The sequence below is a fragment of the Pan troglodytes genome, chromosome 5 (assembly GCF_028858775.2).
Source record: "Pan troglodytes isolate AG18354 chromosome 5, NHGRI_mPanTro3-v2.0_pri, whole genome shotgun sequence".
Taxonomy (NCBI): Eukaryota; Metazoa; Chordata; class Mammalia; order Primates; family Hominidae; genus Pan; species Pan troglodytes.
In genome coordinates, this window is record NC_072403.2 from 16,551,264 (window position 1) to 16,571,096 (window position 19,833).

At 43.5% G+C, this 19,833-nt stretch overlaps 1 protein-coding gene across 7 annotated transcripts in view; it reads left to right on the forward strand.

The window, feature by feature from the left end:
• The window catches only part of GCNT2 (glucosaminyl (N-acetyl) transferase 2, I-branching enzyme), a 138,432-nt gene that overhangs the window by 111,753 nt on the left and 6,846 nt on the right, over positions 1-19,833 (forward strand). For 6 of the 7 annotated variants that reach the window (XM_063812767.1, XM_009450482.4, XM_009450483.4 and 3 more), the window contains one exon: positions 18,668-18,760. In XM_063812767.1, coding sequence (XP_063668837.1) covers positions 18,668-18,760 — 93 coding nt within the window. Of the gene's footprint in view, positions 1-16,502; positions 16,931-18,667; positions 18,761-19,833 lie in introns of those variants that run through there. The other variant, XR_008548408.2, reaches the window with a different exon arrangement.

Here is a 19,833-nt window from a genome sequence, read left to right on the forward strand (position 1 = left end):
CATGGAATTGGAGGGAAGGTTTTACAAGTTGTGAATGAATTCTGCATTTATATTTAGCTGGGTGCAGCCTGGTGCCTTGTTTTGAAAGTGAAGAAGGCACTGTGTGCAGGGCAAGATGAAAATTTGTCTGGTGGAGTCATTAAGAACTTTTCCCCCGGTTACAAACAAAACAGTTCAGGGCAAACTGTGTTCTATTGATTTCAGACAGAGAGACGACCCTGCTGTGAGAGGCAAATCAATGCTGTACTTTTACTTGAAAGAGTGAGTAAAACCTAGGAAATGCCACCTGAAATGCAAAATACCTAGGTCAAGCTGTGAACAAACACATCTGAATAAATAGATGGCAGAAAAAGCTTACTACTTGATGTTCAAGTGCTGCAAACAACAGAATCTCTCATTTCTGGAATCCAATAAAACTTAAGTCCTAAGGAGGCAGTTTTTGAACTCAAAAACCCATCAAAGTGATAAACGTGTACATGAGTGACGCCTCACCTCATTTAATGTAAGGAAACCTCATACATCTCAATGGTACAGGTCCCTTGTAAAAGGTTGTTTTCAATCTATGTTCAATGTAGGTTAGTCAGCTATTTAATAGTTACGTTATTGTCATAAGCTCACATGGAAGTATTTATTTGTCCGGAAGATGTTTTATGAAATGGTATTTTCTTCCCTTTTTTTTCTGCCATTGGAAGAAAACTTTAATGTTATTCACAGTTGCCCTAGAAACAAGAGGCACGGCGCACCACACAGCGGGAAGCACCCGTGTCAGTCCAGATGCAGACAGGGGAGGGAAAGGCATAAGCCACAGTCTTTTTTTATTTTTTTTGAGATAGAGTCTCTCTCTCTTGCCCAGGCTGGAGTGCAGTGGTGCAATCTCAGCTCACTGCAACCTCTGCCTCCTGGGTTCAAGTGATCGTTGTGCCTCAGCCTCCTGAGTAGCTGGGACTGCAGGCGCCTGCCACCACACCTAGCTAATTTTTGTATTTTTAGTAGAGACGGGGTTTCACCATGTTGGCCAGGCTGGTCTTGAACTCCTGGTGTCAAGTGATCCACCTGCCTCAGCTTCTCAAAGTGCTGGGATTACAGGAGTGAGCCACTGTGCCTAACTAACAGCTTTTTGTTTTTTGTTTTTTTTTTAAATAATGCTATCTTAAGGTTTTTGTTTGCTTGTTTGTTTTTTGGTTTGTTTGTTTGTTTGTTTATTTGTTTTGAGATGGAGTCTCGCTCTATCACCAGGCTGGAGTGCAGTGGTGCAATCTCGGCTCACTGCAACCTCCGTCACCCCGGTTCAAGCAATTCTCTTGCCTCAGCCTCCCATGTAGCTGGGATTACAGGCGCACGCCACCACGCCCGGCTAATTTTTTTGTATTTTAGTAGAGATGAGGTTTCACTATGTTGGCCAGCATGGTCTCGATCTCCTGGCCTCATATGATCCACCCGCTTCAGCCTCCCAAAGTGCTGGGATTACAGACGTGAGCCACCGCGCCCAGCCTATGCTTTCTTAATGATTGTTACTTGTAGGTATTAGATTTCATAATGTGTTTTTTTATTTGATCTTTGTTTTTTGTACTTTAATGTATTATTTGAAATTATTCTAATAACCACTGTCCTATTTGGCAGAAGTTACAGAATAATAGTTTTAAGAGAAAATAAGTAAAGACTCACAAGGTAAATATGCCAAAATGCTAACACTAGCTAATTTGAGGGAGTTGGAAAATAAACAATTGGCTACTTCTTTGAACTTTTCTATACTTTGAAAATCTCCAAGACTTAAAGAAAGTTGCTGTATTTGGTGAAAAATAAACTCTCTCCTTACTGAGACATAATACTTGGTGCTTTAGTGCTATAGATAATACTATGAAGTATTATCTCTGGGCCAGGTGTGCTGGCTCACGCTTGTAATTCCAGCACTTTGAGAGGCCAAGGCAGGTGGGTGTCTCAAACCCAGGAGTTTGAGACCAGCCTGGGCAACATGGTGAAACCCCATTTCTACGAAAAATACAAAAATTAGCCAGGCACGGTGGCACATCCAGCTAGTCCCAGCTACTTGGGAGGCTGAGGTGGGATCACTTGAGTCTGGGGAGGTTGAGGCTGTGGTGATCTGTGATTGCACCACTGCAGTTCAGCCTGGGTGACAGAGTGAGACCTTGTCTCAAAAAAAAAAAAAAAAAAAAAAGAAAAGAAAAAAAAAGAAAAAGAAAGAAAAATGTATTATCTTTATAAAAAGATGTTCAATAAAAGACTTCTATGAAGAACAGGTATTCCTAGCCCAGGCAACATAGCAAGACCCTGTCTCTATAAAAAAATTTAAAACTTTAAAAATTAGCTGGGCATGGTGGTGCATACCTGTGGTCCCAGCTACTTGGGATGCTGAGGTGGGAGGATCACTTGAGCTTAGGAGGTGAAGGCTGCAGTGATCCATGATTGTGCCATGTGCTCCAGCCTGGGAGACAGAGTGAGATCCTATCTCTTTAAAACAAAAAACAAAAAAACAAAAAACAGGTGTTCTCAACCTTAACCACATATTGCTTTCATGTAGGAATTTTTTTTTTTTTTTGAGACAGAGTCTCACTCTGCCACCCAGGCTGGAGTGCAGTGGCAAAATCTTGGCTCACTGCAACCTCTGCCTCCCAGGCTCAAGCCATCCCCCTACCTCAGCCTCTCAAGTAGCTGGGACGCACAGTACCACGCCTGGCTTTTTTTTTTTTTTTCTTTGTAGAGACAGAATTTCATCATGTTGCCCAGGCTGGTCTTGAACTCCTGGGCTCAGGCGATTCATCTGCCTTGGCCTCCCAAAGTGCTGGGATTACAAGCGTGAGCCACTGCACCTGACCATCTAGGACATTTAAAAAAAATACCAATGTCTGGGCCCCACCTCCACCCAGCTATTCAGAGTGCCTGGGAGATGGGGCCCTGTCATTGGTACTTTTAAAAAGTTCCATAGATGATTCTAAAATGGCAGCCACAGTGAGGAAACGCTGGTACACATGAAAGCTAGCGTCAGGGATAAAAACCGAAGAATGGAATTTATTAATTTGTTGACTTGGCCCTCATTTATTCCCTACCATTTGCACCTGCTATCTACTTTCTAAAAGAAAAAAAAATCAGTTAAGATTTTCCTGGGAGAAAAAGAACTTCCTAAACTTGGTGGCTTGAAAAAAGTTTTTTTGTGATTCTTTGAGTTCTTCTGATCAAGGCCAGCTCCACTAGGGCTAGATGGTCTCGGATGGTATCACTCACCTGACCTGGCCTTCTCCCCAATGATCTCTCCTTCTCTGATGGGCTTGCCTCAGCTGCTTCACTTGATGGCCACAAGGAGAGGACAAGCCCTGGTCAACAAATGTTTTTTAAGTTTTTGGTCAGGCGCGGTGGCTCACGCCTGTAATCCTAGCACTTTGGGAGGCCAAGGCGAGCAGATCACCTGAGGTCAGGAGTTTGAGACCAGCCTGGCCAACTTGGCGAAACCCTGTCTCTACTAAAAATACAAAAATTAGCCGGGTGTGGTGGTGCATGCCTGTAATCCTGACTACTCGGGAGGCTGAGGCAGGAGAATCGCTTGAACCCAGGAGGCGGAGGTCGCAGTGAGCCAAGATCATGCTATTGCACTCCAGTCTGGGTGACAGAGTGAGGCTCCTTCTCGCCAGGTTTGCTAATGTCCCATTGGCCAAAAGCAAGTCACATGGCCAAAACTAGATCCAAGAGGTAGAGAAACATTTTCCCCCTCTTAATGGAAAAGCTGCAAAGTCATACTGAACGATGACTGCATATAGCAGTGAGACAGACACATTTGTGACCATCTTTTGCATTCTGCCACAACAAATCAAAATATATCCTTGTTTAGCAGAAACATATGATAAAGCAAGATATTTATTGGGATCTCTTTTAAAAATAAGTTTTTTCTAGTTAATTTTAGAATGTACCTTTAACTTCCATTAAAGAAATTTAATGGAAATTTCCATTAAAGAAATTTAATAGTGTTTGAGAAATTTTTAAAATCGCCACCTGCCCAGCAATGGTCATAAAAGTAACATTTTAAAAATAAAGAAAACGCAGAAAACTATAAAGACTAAAATAAAAATCATCACTAAACTCAATACTCAGGGATAATAGTTCAGTATATGTTTTTTATATAAAAGCATAGTTTTACATGTCTTTACTGGTTTTTATAACCAGCTCTCCTCATGTATTAGTCCATTGCCATTGCAATAAAGAAATACCCGGGACTAGGTAATTTATTTATTATTTATTTTTATTATTTATTTTTTTGAGACGGAGTCTCACTCTGTCACCCAGGCTGGAGTGCAATGGCTTGACCTCGGCTCACTGCAACCTCTGCCTTCCGGGTTCAAGCGATTCTCCTGCCTCAGCCTCCCAAGTAGCTGGGATTACAGGGGTGCACCACCACACCCAGCTAATTTTTTGTATTTTTAGTAGAGACGGGGTTTCACCATGTTGGCCAGGCTGGTTTTGAACTCTTGACCTCAGGTGATCTGCCGAGACTGGGTATTTTATAAAGAGAAGAGGCTTAATTGCCTCACAGTTCCACAGGCTGTACAGCAAGCAAAATGCTGGCATCTGCTCAGCGTCTGGGGAATCCTCAGGAAACTTTCAAACATTGTGGAAGGCAAAGAGGGAGCAAGCATCTCACATGGCTGGAGCAGAAGGAAGAGCACAACGGGGAGATGCCACACACTTTTTAACAGCCAGATCTCACGAGAATTCTATCACGAGACAGCACTAGGGGGATGGTGCTAAACCACTGGAAAACACCCCCACGATCCAATCACCTCCCACCCAGACCCCAACTCCAACGCTGAGGATTACAATTCAATATGAGATTTGTGCAGGGACACAGATCCAAACCATTTCACCTCACCTAACAGTATGTCATGGCTTTCCATGTCATGAAGAATTTGTCACCATAATTTTTAATAGCTCTGTAGAGTGCTATCATTTGAATGCAATATAATTTATTTAGAAAAGCCCTAACTTACAGACATTTGGGGGGTCTTATTGGTAATCAGTTGTTTTGTTAATAAAATTGATAATTAATGATGATAGATACTTTAACAGCACTATGTACCAAGCGCCATTCAGAGGGTTTTAAGTATATTATGTACTTCACAATAAGTTCACATGGTAAACATGCTGTTTTTACTCTAATTTTCAGATAGGGAAACTGAGGAACGGAGAGATTAGATAAGCTGTCAGTGGTCTCACAGTTAGTAATTGACAGAGCAGGCACTTGAATCCTGCTTAGGTTTGAGAACTTGCTTAGGTTTCAGAATCTCTCCTCTGCCTCAAATGATAATTTATAAATAATTTCCTTGAGACAGATTCCAATAGATTGAAATTCTGAGTCAAATGGTATGCACCTTTTTTTTTTTTTTTTGAGATGGAGTTTCACTCTTGTTGCCCAGGCTGGAGTGCAGTGGCACAATCTCGGCTCACTGCAACCTCTGCCTCCCGGGTTCAAGTGATTCTCCTGCCTCAGTCTCCTGAGTAGCTGGGATTACAGGCATGCGCCACTACGCCTGGCTAATTTTGTATTTTTAGTAGAGACAGGGTTTCTCCATGTTAGTCAGGCTGGTCTCGAACTCCCGACCTCAGGTGATCCACCTTGCCTCAGCCTCACAAAGTGCTGGGATTACAGGCGTGAGCCACCACGCCTGGCGATATGCACATTTTTAAGGCTTTTAATCCAGAATGTCATATTGCTCTTCCAAAAATTGTACCGATTTATACTCCCACTTGCGGGTTTGAGAGCTCCATTTCACTCTACCTTTTCCACTATGGGGCATTATTATTTTCTAAATCTTTGCCAGCTTGATAAGTATAAAAAGAGGAATTACCAGGTGCAGTGGTACATGTCTGTAATCCTAGCCACTCAGGAGGGTGACATGGGATGATCCCTTGAACCCAGGAGTTCAAATCCAGCCTGCGCAATATAGCAGAGACATTGTCTCTAATAAACAAACACAAAAAGAGAGGCTACCTTAGGGTTTTAACTTTAGTAACTTAGTTCCTAACAAGGTTGAGCATGTTTTCTTATGTTAGACATTTGCATAAGCCAAGGTGCAAAGAGCTATGTGAAAATGGAAGACCAATTCAGGAATTCCCAGATGTGTGGCAGGACATTTGGGTGTGTGTGGACATTGTTGAGAGATGAGGCCTGGAACCCAGTGTTGCAAACTACATGTCAACAGGGCCAGACAATGTAGGTGAATGAAACACGTTGGGGCCAGGGTGGCCAGAGAGCTCCTGGATGCCTAAAGCCCCGGTGAATTGTTGTCAAGGGACAATAGGAATTCAGACTTCCATAGAAAATCTGGTTTTTCCAGGTTGGCTCAATTCCACCCTACTGCAGGGGTCAAACCAAACAGGCCTAGCAATCAAATGTGGTTTATGGGCTCCCAGTCTGCTGTTTGTAGTCTGGAGGTGTCTTAGTTTATTTTCTGCTGTGTAACAGAATCCCTGAGACTGGGTAATTTATAAGAAAAGAAATGTATTTGGCTCCTGATTCTGGAGGCTGGGAAGCTCAAGAGCACAGCAGTGGCATCTGGTGAAGGCGTTTGTGCTGCATCATCCCATGGCATAAAGTGGAAGGGCAAGAGAGCACATAAGAGTGAGAACCAAGAGAGGGTCAAGCTTGCTTTTACAAGAAATCCACTCCTGCGATAATGAGCCCAATCCTGCAATAATGAACCCATATTCAAAATAATGACATTAGTCCATTCATGATGTCAGAGCCCTCATGACCTGGTCAGTTCTTACGGTCCCACCTCTCAAAATTGTTGCACTGGGGATCAAGTTTCCAACACATGAATTTTGGGGGACACATTCAAACCATAGCAGAAGGCAAGATTGTAAAAGCTCTTATGTGTTGTGGTCAGCATTTTGGGATCTTCCTGGCCAGAATGTGATCTATAGAACTGAAGTGATGGGTCTGGCCAGGGTTCTAATTCTGAGGAGCTGGCTGGGGCAGTCTGCTTGGTTAGTGACAGTATGAAGCAAAGGAAAGAAATGACAGTTCAGAATCTAGCTCTTGAGGGAGGAGATAAGCATGAAGCTGGGTCCAGGGGGAACAAATGTAGAAATGTAAAATGAGAAATGAAGTGAGGAGCTGGAATTCTGGTAAGGGTGGTAAGAGGCGGCAGAAGAGGTCTGGGATGAGAGCAAGTCTGAGTTTGCTTGTTTGTTGGAGGGTGAGTGGTGGTGGGGCATCTCAAGCTGGCTTGAAAAATCAGACACAGGGTCAACCATTCAAATAGAAGGGTGACAGGATCAGTGCTGATTATAGGAAGAGCCGTCTGGTGGTATTGACTGCATCTGGTGGAAATACTGCAGACAGAGAGACCCACTGGCAGGCAATTACGATCGTCTTGATGAGAGATGTTGAGCACCTGAGTGAGGACTGTGGCATCAAAGGAAAGCAAAAGGTATGTGTTTGAGCAACGCTATTATCAACCAGCTTGGAGAACTGCTGGTAGATTGGAAATCCATTGGCGACTTCTGTACTGTGCAAAATTTCAACCGTCGTAGCTGGAAGGGAATAACTAGTGCATTAGGTTAATCGTGAAGGTGAAAGATTTTGAAGTATGACAGGGTTTAGTGGAGCAAAGAAGGGAACATTCTCAGGCTACATGTCTGCGAATATGGAAGCTGAAGGCCTTCACCACCTCAGGAAAATCTGCTATAATTAGAAGAGTGTTTGACAAGGGCTAAAAATTATAAACAGCAGAGATGCGTAGGCAGGCGGCCAATGGACCATGTCAGCATTGTAATGAAATCTGAACTGCTCTGAGCCAAGGATTGCCTATGTTTCTCAACTTTCTACTGACATTGCCTCGTCTTCACCACAAGACTGTCCAAGAATGACTCTGGCTTGAAGGCATTTAGGCTGCTACTGAAGATATTAATAAATATAAATTCTCTAGATACATTAAGCTGAAAACCCCAAGAATATCCCATTCATGGCTTTACCTCCACCATCTACTCTGGAATGTTGGAGGCATGCAAGAAAGTATTTGAATAAGTGAGTAAATTATCTGGAAACAAAATCAACAAGTTCTTTAGCGCATCTGCACTCCTAAACTAGAGCCTAGAAAATTCACTTAAATTTTCTAGGCTGTAGTTCACATAGCTTGGTAATGAGGGGGAGGCATTAGGAAATTTTTGAAATCCATTCAATTCTAAAATTCAGGGGTTTTCCTCCTTTCTTCATTTCATCTTTTCCTTTTAAACTAAGAAGGAGTGAATTTGTTGGCAGTTATGAGAGATGAGCGCAGAGATGTCATATTAAGAATGCTATACCACTGTCTCAGGGACTACAAAACTAGAAACATCCACATCAAACAAAACAGGGTCTCTTTTAGTAAGTTTCTTGGGTTAAAAATCCTAAATAGGCCAAATGTGATGGCTCATGCCTGTAATCCCAGTACTTTGGGAGGCCAAGGTGGGAGGATTGCCTGAGTCCAGGAGTTTGACAGCCTGGGCAACATAGTGAGAGGAGAGCCATATCTATTTGAAAAAAAAAAAAAAAATCCTAAGTGATCAATTGATCAATGAACCAGTACTGGGTGGAAACAAATATATACTTTTAATTTCTTTCTTTTTTTTTTTTTTTTTTTTGAGATGGAGTCTCGCTCTATTGGCAGGCTGGAGTGCAGTGGCGCGATCTCGGCTCACTGAAACCTCCGCCTCCCGGATTCAAGCAATTCTCCTGCCTCAGGCTCCCAAGTAGCTGGGACTACAGGTGCGCGCCACCACACCCGGCTAATTTTGGTATTTTTATTAGAGACGGGGTTTCACCATGTTGGCCAGGATGGTCTCGATCTCTTGATCTCGTGGTCTGCCCGCCTCGGCCTCCCAAAGTGCTGGGATTACAGGCGTGAGCCACCATGCCCGGCCTATGTAGTTTGAATTTCCAAAAATGACCCAAATTAGCAATCAGAATAAGAGGCTACAAGTTATTTAACACTACAATTCCCTGCCATTGGGTAATTTTCCATTTTTTTGTTGTTAAAGTTAATTGAATTATTAGAATTAGTCACAAGCACAATTACTAAATTAATGAAGCAAATAAAGCTTAGATGTATATCAATAAACTTTTGTAAAAAATATAAAAGCAATACAACATTAAAGAAAGTTTTATAAGTAAGGAAAACACTGGTATTTCCTCCACTCACATTTCACATGCAAATATTTGTGCATGGTTTATTAATAGTATACAATTTCATATTCTGGTGTTTTTGTGGTTTTTTTTTTTTGTTTGTTTGCTTGTTTTTTTGATTCAGAGCCTCACTCTGTTGCCCAGGCTGAAGTGCAGTGGTGCAATCTCGGCTCACTGCAACCTCTGCCTCCTGGGTTGGAGCAATTCTCCTGCCTCAGCCTCCCAAGAAGCTGGGATTACAGGTGTGTGCCACCACGCCCGGCTAATTTTTGTATTTTTAGTAGAGACAGGCTTTCACCATGTTGGCCAGGCTGGTCTTGAACTCCTGACCTCAGGTAATCCACTCCTCTCAGCCTCCCAGAGTGCTGAGATTACAGGCGTGAGCCACCATGCCGGCCTTTGTTTTTGTTTTAACTTTAGATCAATCATTCTTAACCAGGGGTGATTTTGCACCTGAGGGGACATTTGGCAATGTCTGGAGAGATTTTGGTCTGTCACATCTGTGGTTGGGGACCTGCTGCTGGCATCTAGTGGGAAGAGACTGGGAACACTGCTAAACATCCTAAACGACATAGGTCAGCCCCCACGACAAAGAATTACCTGGCCCAAATGTCGATAATGCTGAGGTCGAGAAAACTGCCTTAGAGTATAGTAAAAAAAAGCGGTCTTTTCCACAGATACATTATCCCCATGATTTTATTAAAGGGATTATATTTTCAACCATGTGTTTAGTGGTTATGTATGCCAGGCATTGCAAAGCACTGTACACAGATTTTTCTCATTTAGCCCTCCCAAAACCCTGTGAGGTTTTAAAGACGAGTACACCATGTCTCAAAGAGATTCAATAGTTGTTCAGAGTCATACAGTTAGTGGTAGCAATGCTTGTCTCTCCGACTTCAAAGCTGGTGCTGTCAGTTATCGTGTGTAATGTCATAATGAACATCTTCATATACGGATTTCTGCATTTTAAAAGTTCCTTCCGTAGCTTATTTTGAAGATATTAAAGGGTCAAAGGGAATTGGCAGTTATGGTGGCTTTTCCTACATGTTTCTAAATTGATTTTCTACAGCGGAACCAATTTCAGCACTACCACTGAATTGTGAGAAAGCCCTTTCAATATATTCTCATCAGCATTGACTATTTAACATTTAAAAACAAAATTCCTTGTTTTCTTAAGAAATTAAAAAGTATATATGTGAGCTTAAATAATAAGCAATTTCTGGAACTTGTTACCACAGATAGTTCTCCCAAAATGAGGACCAAACTGTGTAAGAATAATGAGAATGTCAAGTCAATATAAATAAAGCTTGCATTTCAAAGAATCATATTTAACAAATGCAGTTATTTGACTAAGAAAGGCTGAGCCCCAAGAAAAACATTCCTGGTTACTCTGTAAACTTTGCCTCAAATGCTCTGTTTATATAAGCCTATGAAGAGCAAATGAGAGAATTGGATTTTATAGTTTAAAATGTTTTCTCAGATAATATTGACTTTTTTTTTTTTTGCCCCGTCCTAGAAATAATGAAAAATAGGCCTTTGCTAGGATTCTTGTGAATGAAGGGTACAGCCCTACCCATACTCCCCATAACTACCCTCCCAGAGTCCTGACAAAGAATAGTGATAGTGATCCTAACAGCAAATATAATAATAATAAAATCGAGTCCAGTATTTTTCCAATACTAGTTGTATCCCATTAGAGGATACAGAAATCACTTTAGTAGTTTTTGATCAGAATTTTTAAGATGAAACTAGACCAGAAAACAACATAAAATTAACAAGTGCATCGCATGTAATAAGCACAAGTATTGTTTTATGAAACTTGTTTGCTTTATATACGTGTGTGTGTGTGATGGTATACAGTGTTTTTTCTGTGGGTTGCAGTCTAAAAGGTTGAAAAGCCACTGATCAGATTTACCTACTTCATTTGAGAGGTGAGGTTTGGAGACGTTAGATGACGTCCAGGGATACACAGCTGGTTAGTGGCAAAGCTGGAATGAGAACGGAAGTTCCCTAATCCCTAGGCCAGTGTCTACTCCATCAGGGTGCTCAGCCTGGGGTCAGTCTCTGGCAGCGGGCAGGAAACAGGCTTAATAGAGAGGCTTTTAGGGAGTAGAGAAGGAGCAACTGGACATTGGCAAGAGTGATGGGACTGGTAGCTTTGGGATCTCCATGTATCTTTCAGCCCAAGCCAAATTAAATTACTTACTGAACAGTGAGCACATTGTACATTCAGGGTCTTCAGTCTTAAGCTTGCCATTATCTCCTCAAAATAATAACCAAGTGATGCTTACTAGGTATTCAAATTGAGCTGTCACCAGAAGTCTTGTTGAATATTTTCTCACTTCCCTAAGCAAGTTGAACCAAGCAGGACAGATATGAAGAATGGATGATTGCTGATCACCCAGGTCATTATTGAAGGGCAAATTGAAACGGGTTGGTGCTTGCTAAGAAGGTAGAAGAGGCCAGGCACAGTGGCTCACGGCTGTAATCCCAGCATTTTGGGAGGCCAAGGCGAGTGGAGCACTTGAGTTCAGTTCAAGACCAGCATGGCCAACATGGTGAAACCCCATCTCTACTAAAAATACAAAAAATTAGCTGGACGTTAGTGGCACGCCCCTCTAGTCCCAGCTACTTGGAAGGCTGAAGCAGGAGAATCACTTGAAGCTGGGAAGCGGAGGTTGCAGTGAGCTGAGATTATGCCACTGGACTCCAGCCTGGGCAACAGAGCAAGACTCTGTCTCAAAAAAAAAGAAAAAAAGGAAAAAAAGGTAGAAGAAATGCTTTTTGGTACTGAGAAGTAGAGATTATTACACCTTAAGTTGCCATGTCCTATTGGGAAATCAAGACAGCATCCAGGCCTGTCTGATCCTCACAAAACCTAAACGGTCCTCCCCATCAGCACTAAAGACTGACTGAGTCAATGGGGCCACCCTTGCATTGGGAATGGACGCTCGTTCATTCCTTTAACATTGGTTGAGAGTCTCCTGGTGGCCAAGTGCTATGAAGTCAAAGGCACTGTGAGAACTGGTCCTCTGCTCAGTGCAGCTTTCTCCTATAACAGGTGGGCTGATGCCTTCAAGGAGGTGATGTGAGAGATCCATTAAAATGCATATATTCCTAGCAGTGGGAACAAGTTAGTTACAATTAACCCAAGGATATAGGGACCAGATTCACTCACAAGAGAAGATTTTGAGTGAGAATAGTTAGTAAGAGACTAACCTACAAACCTGATGAAGACTGAGGGAGAGAGGTCAAGGAGGGGAGGAAAAAAGGACAGTGCTGTTGCTCCCCAGGACAAGCTGCATCCTCCTCCCAGTGTTGCTTACAGCTGAGCGCTACTCACACTTGATCACACACAAGAATCTTCTGGGGATCTTGTGAAGATGCTGACGTTGGATGTTGATACAAGAGGCCTGGCGTGGGTCTCAATTTCTTTTTTGAGACAGGATCTCACTGTGTTACCCAGGCTAAAGTGCGGTGGCCTGATTTTGGCTCACTGCAGCCTTGACCTCCCATGCTCAGATGATCCTTCCACCTCAGTCTCCCGAACACCTGGGGCCCCAGGCGCACATCACAACGCCCAGCTAATTTTTGTATTTTTCATAGAGATGGGATTTCTGTATGTTGCCCAGGCTGGTCTCAAACTCCTGGATTCAAGAGATCGACCTGCCTGTTACAGGAAAGGGATCCCGATCCAGACCCCAAGAGAGGGTTCTTGGATCTTGCAAAAGAATGAATTCAGGGTGAGTCTGCAGTGCAAAGTGAAAGCAAGTTTATTAAGAAAGTAAAGGAATAAAAGAATGGCTACTCCATAGACAGAGCAACCCCGAGGGCTGCTGGTTGCCCATTTTTATGGTTATTTCTTGAAGATACACTAAACAAGGAATGGATTATTACCCCTGTTTAGACCATAGAGGGCAACTTCCTGACATTGCTATGGCAGTGGTGGGAGTGTAGCAGGACGACCAGAGATTGCTCTCATTGCCACTTTGGTTTTGGTGGGTTTTGGGCGGCTCCGTTACTGCAAACTGTTTATATCAGCAAGGTCTTTATGACCTGGATCTTGTGCTGACTCCTGTCTCATCCTGCTATGTCTGGAATTGGTCGGTTCTTGGTCTCACTGGCTTCAAGAATGAAGCTGCGGACCCTCGTAGTGAGTGTTACAGTTCTTAAAAGCAGCGGGTCCGGAGTTTGTTCCCTCTCATGTTTGGATGTGTTCAGAGTTTTTTCTTTCTGGTGGGTTCGTGGTCTCGCTAGCTCAGGAGTGAAGCTGTAGACCTTTGCAGTGAGCGTTACATCTTTTAAGGCGGTGCGTTTGGAATTGTTGGTTCCTACCAGTGGGTTCGTGGTCTTGCTGGCTTCAGGAGTAAAGTTGCAGACCTTCGTGGTGAGTGTTACCACTTATATAGGCTATATGGACCCAAACAGTAAGCAGTAGGAAAATGTATTGCAAAGGACAAAAGAACAGCACTTCCGCAGTGGGGAAAGCAATCTAAACAGGGTACCGCTGTTAGTTTTGTCAGCCTGCTTTTATTCTCTTATCTGGCCCCACCCACATCCTGCTGATTGGTCTGTTTTACAGAGAGCTGATTGGTCCATTTTGACAGGGTGCTGATTGGTGCATTTACAATCCCTGAGCTAGACACAAAAGTTCTCCACCTCCCCACTAGATTAGCTAGACACAGAGTGCTGATTGGTGCATTTACAAACCTTGAGCTAGATACAGAGTGCCGATTGGTGCATTCACAATCCCTTAGTTAGATATAAAGGTTCTCCAGGTCCTCACCAGAGTAACTAGATACAGAGTGCCGATTGGTGCATTCACAAACCCTGAACTAGACACAGGGTGCTGATTGGTGTGTTTACAAACCTTGAGGTAGATACAGAGTGCTGATTGCTGTATTTACAATCCCTTAGCTAGACATAAAGTTTCTCCAAGTCCCAACCAGAGTAACTAGACACAGAGTGCCAATTGGTGCATTCACAAAACCTGAGCTAGACACAGGGTGCTGATTGGTGTGTTTACAAACCTTGAGCTAGAGACAGTGCTGATTGGTGTATTTACAATCCCTTAGCTAGACATAAAGGTTCTCCACGTCCCCACCAGACTCAGGAGCCCAGCTGGCTTTACCCAGTGGATCCCGCACCGGGGCCGCAGGTGGAGCTGCCTGCCAGTCCCACTCCGTGCGCCTGCACTCCTTAGCCTTTGGGGCGGTCGATGGGACTGGGCACCATGGAGCAGGGAGGGGTGCTCGTTGGGGAGGCTCTGGCCGCGCAGGAGCTCATGGCGGTTGGGGGGAGGCTCAGACATGGCCGGCTGCAGGCCCTGAGCCCTGCCCTGCTGGGAGGCAGCTAAGGCCCAGCGAGAAATCCAGCACAGCAGCTGCTGGCGCAGGTGCTAAGCCCTTCACTGCCCTGGGCGGCGGGGCCAGCCGGCTTCTCCGAGTGCTGGGCCCCCCCAGCCCACGCCCACCCGGAACTCACGCTGGCCGGCAAGCGCTGCGCGCAGCCCGGGCTCCCGCCGGCGCCTCTCCCTCCACACCTCCCAGCAAGCTGAGGGAGCTGGCTCTGGCCTTGGCCAGCCCAGAAAGGGGCTCCCACAGTGCAGCCGCGGGCTGAAGGGCTCCTCAAGTGGGGCCAGAGTGGGTGCCAATGCCGAGGAGGTGCCGAGAGCGAGCGAGGGTGGCTAGCATGCTGTCATCGCTCACCGTGACTTAGAATGCGTAACCATCTGGGAATGCGGTCCAGTAGGTTTCAGCCTTATTTTACCCAGCTCCTATTTAAGATGGAGTTGCTCTGGTTCACACGCCTCTGACACCTCAGCCTCCCAAAGTGCTGGGACCACAGGCATGGGCCACTGCACTTCTTTCTTTTTTTTTTTTTTTTTTTTTTTTTTTGAGACAGGGTCTCACTCTGTTGCCCAGGCTGGAGTGCAGTGCTGCAACCTCGGCTCACTGCAACCTCCACCTCCCAGGTTCAAACAATTTTCCTGCCTCAGCCTACTGTGTAGCAGAGACTACAGGCGCGTGCCATCACACCCGGCTAATTTTTGTATCTTTAGTAGAGATGGGGTTTCACCACGTTGGACAGGCTGGTCTTGAACTCCTGACCTCAGGTGATCCGCCCGCCTCGGCCTCCCAAAGTGCTGGGATTACAGGTGTGAGCCACCATGCCTGGCCAGATTCTGCATTTCTAACAAGCTTCCAGGTGCTGCTGATGCCCCTACTCTTAAGAGCCACACTCAAAAAGCAAGGCTTTGTGCCCACTCCTGCCAGATATTTCTGCGCCTCAGGATTCTTTGCAAAAAGAGTAGAATTCAACTTGTTCTGTTTGCCCTTCTTTCCCCTTCTGCTTTTAAAAATGTAATGTTTTAATGCACAAACATGCATATCTAAGCACATAAGTGTTTGACACCTGTCATCAAACAGAAAGTATTGCAGTTGAGGTTTGGAATTTCAGTAACACGAGGTTAGTAGGTGTTATGTGTTCATTTTATAAAGACAGCAGGTAATTAATTATAAATGTCACGATCTTATCTCTGCAATAATGGAATCTGTTTCTGAGTAAGACTCAGTTTGGGATTATCAGTATTAAAGAGAATGAAAAAGGAAGAAAAATGTCTTGTGCTTTCAAAAATAGTCATTTCAACATTAAATGACTTTTTGTCATGGGAATGTATTCTTCATACTTTTATGATGTAGTTATTTAATAGACATTGGCTCATAATAACACGTCAGCTAAGCACACAAATGTCGGTAAATAAGCCAGATTCTCTCTTTGCTTTCCAGACTCTCCTTCCCCATCCCACAGCTTCACCAGACAAGTTTTACTCCAAATTCTTTTAAAATGTGTGTTAAGAACAAAAGAAGGTAGCTTCCTTTTAGATAGGCAAGCATCAAAATAATTGTAAAGTATTAAAATGCAAGTTAAAGAAATAGAAATATTGCTTAATAGTGTTTTTCTTGAATACTTGAATACTTTTATTAAATAAATTCAAGTTTAGGTAGCAAGAAGAAAAGACTCTTGTCTTATAGAGAGCCCTTAGGATTTAAGACTCATGCTGTTTACAGGAAAAGCTGTAACAAAATTTAATTTTAGTTAGGAAACCTGGTTACAAATCAGATCATCATATAATTATCATATGACATCAGGGCAAAAGAACAGACCTTTTTTCTTCTGATCTTCTGAAAATGCACATTTTTATTAATATTTTTAAAAGCCTAATTCAATTAAATTTCTTCAAAATATTGGTCTTGTCCAATTTTTTCTTTATTAAAAACTATTAAAAATATTCATTGTCTTAAGTAGCTTTTTTCTTCTTTTATTTTAGGAATGATCCCTCTCTTGTCACCCAGGCTGGAATACAGTAGTACTCAAACTCACTGCAGCCTTTAGCTCCTAGGCTCAAGCAATCCTCCCACTTCAGCCTCCCCAGTAGCTGGGACTACAAGAGTGCACCACCATGCTTGGCTAATTAAAAAAAAAAAAATTGTGGAGATGGTGTCTTTCTGTGTTGCCTAGGCTGGAGTGCAGATGTGCAATCATTGTTCACTGCAGTCTCAAACTCCTGGGCTCAAGTGATCCTCATGCCTCAGCCTCCTGAGTAGCTGGGACCACAGGTGGGAGCCACAACGCCCGCCTAATTTTTAAAAAAAATTTTAGTAGAGATAGGGTCTCACTATGTTGCCTAGGCTGGTCTCAGACTCCAGACCTCAAGCAATCCTCCCACCTCGGCCTCCCAAAGCACTAGGATTACAGGTATGAGCCACTGTACACAGCCCTTGAGTCGTTCTTTTTCTCATTAGCATGTGTATTAGCTTTTTACCTGGCACTGCAACAAATTACCACAAATTCAGCAGCTTCAACAACATAAATATATTGTCTTACAATTCTGTAGGACAAAAGCCTGACCAGGCTGAAATCCAGGCATTGGCTGGGTCAGGTTCCTGTCTGTAGGCTCCGAATACAATCCATTTCCTTGCCTTTTCTAGCTTCTAGAGGCCACTCACATTCCTGGCTGGTGGCTTCTTCCCCCATCTTCAAACAGCAAAGGCAGAGTCAGAGTGGAGCCTTCTCACATCGTGTCACTCTGTCCAGCTCTTCTGTTTCCCTCTTCCAATGTTGAGGACCCTTGTGATTACATTTGGCTCACCCAGATAATTCAGGATAACCTCCCTGTTTTAAGGTCAGCTGATCAGCAACTTTAGTCTCCCTTTGCTGTGTAAAATAACATATTCTCAGGTTCCAGGGATTAGGATGTAGGCATCTTTGTCTGTTCTGCATGTGTGTGTTTGAGGGGGTGGGTGGAGGCCATTATTCTGCCTACCACAATATATCTTATCAGTAATTAAAAAGAATCTTCTAAGAGAGGACTATTGAAATTTGGGTACAGATAGCATTTGCACAGTGCCATTGCATCAAAATTCAGATTGCATTACTCACTGGTGGAAAATGCTGTAACTCTAAAGCAAAGTATTTCTCTTTTAGTTGCATTTATGTTGACTCCCATGTTTTCCTTTTCTTTTTTTAATTTTTTTTTTTTTTTTTTTTTTTTTTTTTTTTTTTTTTTGAGACAGGGGCCTGCTCTGTGACCCAGGCTGGAGTACCGTGGCACAATCATGGCTCATTGCAGCCTTGACCTTCCTAGGCTCACATGATCCTCCCACCTCAGCCTCCTAAGTAGATGGGACTACAAGCATGTGCCACTGCACTCAGCTAATTTTTTATTTTTTGTAGAGACAGGGTTTCATTAGGTTGCCCAGGGATCTTCTTACCTCGGCCTCCTAAAGTGCTGGGATTACAGGCATGAACCACTATGTCTGGCAACTTCTTCTCTAGTAATGATTTATATATTATAATCTTGGAGTCTAACTATGATTAAATAGACCCTTCAATCTCTATGACCTATTCAAAATTTATTTCATAGACAGGGTTATTGAAAAACACTTAGCACAGTGTTTCTCAAATGGGGTGATTTTGCTCACCCACAGGACATTTGGCAATATCTGCAGACATTTTTGGTTGTCACAGTTGAGGAGAGGGTGCTATTGGCATCTATTGGGTAGAGGCCAAGGATGCTGCTAAACATCTTACAAAACACAGGACAGCCCCCACAACAAAGAATCATCCAGCCCAAAGTGTCAATCGCGCTGAAGTGGAGAAACCCTGGCTTAGCAAGATGCCAACTTACAGCACCCCACCCCTCAACCGAATTAGGTATTAGTAAATGGATCAGAATTGTATTAGTATATTGATTTGTATATTGATTGAATTAGATGTTATACTAATTAGATGATGAGTCAACAACTAAAATTCTGATCAAAAGATCAACTGGAGGAAACAGAAGATGGGTAGATCAGTACATACCAATCTGTGTGAAATGTGAAAGGTAATAAACTGAAAGAAAGTAAGCCTGACTTAGAGGCTTAATTGATGAAATTGATGCCCTTCTCTCATGATTCTCATCTCTACGCTTCTTCTTTATCAACATTGCAGGTGTTCCTGGCTCTATGCCAAATGCATCCTGGACTGGAAACCTCAGAGCTATAAAGTGGAGTGACATGGAAGACAGACACGGAGGCTGCCACGGTGAGGCTCTCGTTCCATGCTTCTAGGCCACTGCCTGTTGGTGTTAGCAGGAAGGTAGCTGTGGAATCCAGGGTTCTCATGGAGAGAGAATTGCTGCTATATTTAGACCAATCTGTTAGTTATTGGAGAAGCCAGAGGCTTCAAGACACAGTCCTTCAAAAATAAGTTTAAACATCTCATTGATGTTCTCCAACTTATAATTACCTAGGGAGATGGAAAAATGGGTTCAAATCATGGTGGCATGTTTTTCTCCCTGCTAGTTTTCAGCTTGCTTTCTTTCTTTAGAGGCAGGGTTTCACTCTGTCATTCAAGCTGGAGTGCAGTGGCATGAATGCAGCTCACTGCAGCCTCAACATCCTGGGTTCAGGCCTCACACCTCAGCCTCCCAAGAAGCTGGGACCACAGGCGTGCACCACCACACCTGGCTAATTTTTTTTTTTTCTTGTAGACTCAGCTTTCTTCTTGTTTATTCCTCTTGCTGTGCCTTCTGGGAGTCCAGCTGTTCAGAGGCGAAAGCCATCAGGAGGAGAAGTGATGTCATGTTGGCACCGCAGAGAAAGCTGGGCCCCCAACCCTCAGGCCAGTCCCTGCTCCCCCTACAGGCAGCCTTCCCAGTGGTTTGGAGAGCTGTCGGGGTTTGCACAGCTCTGGCATGATGGATGGCAGGTTACACTAGCAAGAAGGGTTCCCCTCCAAATGGAAAAGAACTAGAAATACTAAGTCATTTCCATTTCTATAGAATTTTATGAAGGAGAGTTTTTATCAGTCCTGGCACACACTGCATTCAGAATATTGCCCAGCATACACTGGGCATGAGTATTAGTTTGCTAGGGCTGCCATAACAAAGTGGCACAGACTGGGTGCTTAACAGAAATTTATTTAGTTCTAGAGGCTGGAAGTCCAAGATCCAGGTATCAGCAGGGCTGGTTTATTAAGGCCTCTCTGCTTGGCTTGTAGATAGCATTTTCTCCCTGTGTTCTCACATGGTCTTCCCTCTGTGTGTGTGTGTGTCCTAATCGCCTCTTCTTCTAAGGAGACCAGTCATATTGGATTACGGCCCACCCTAAAGGTCT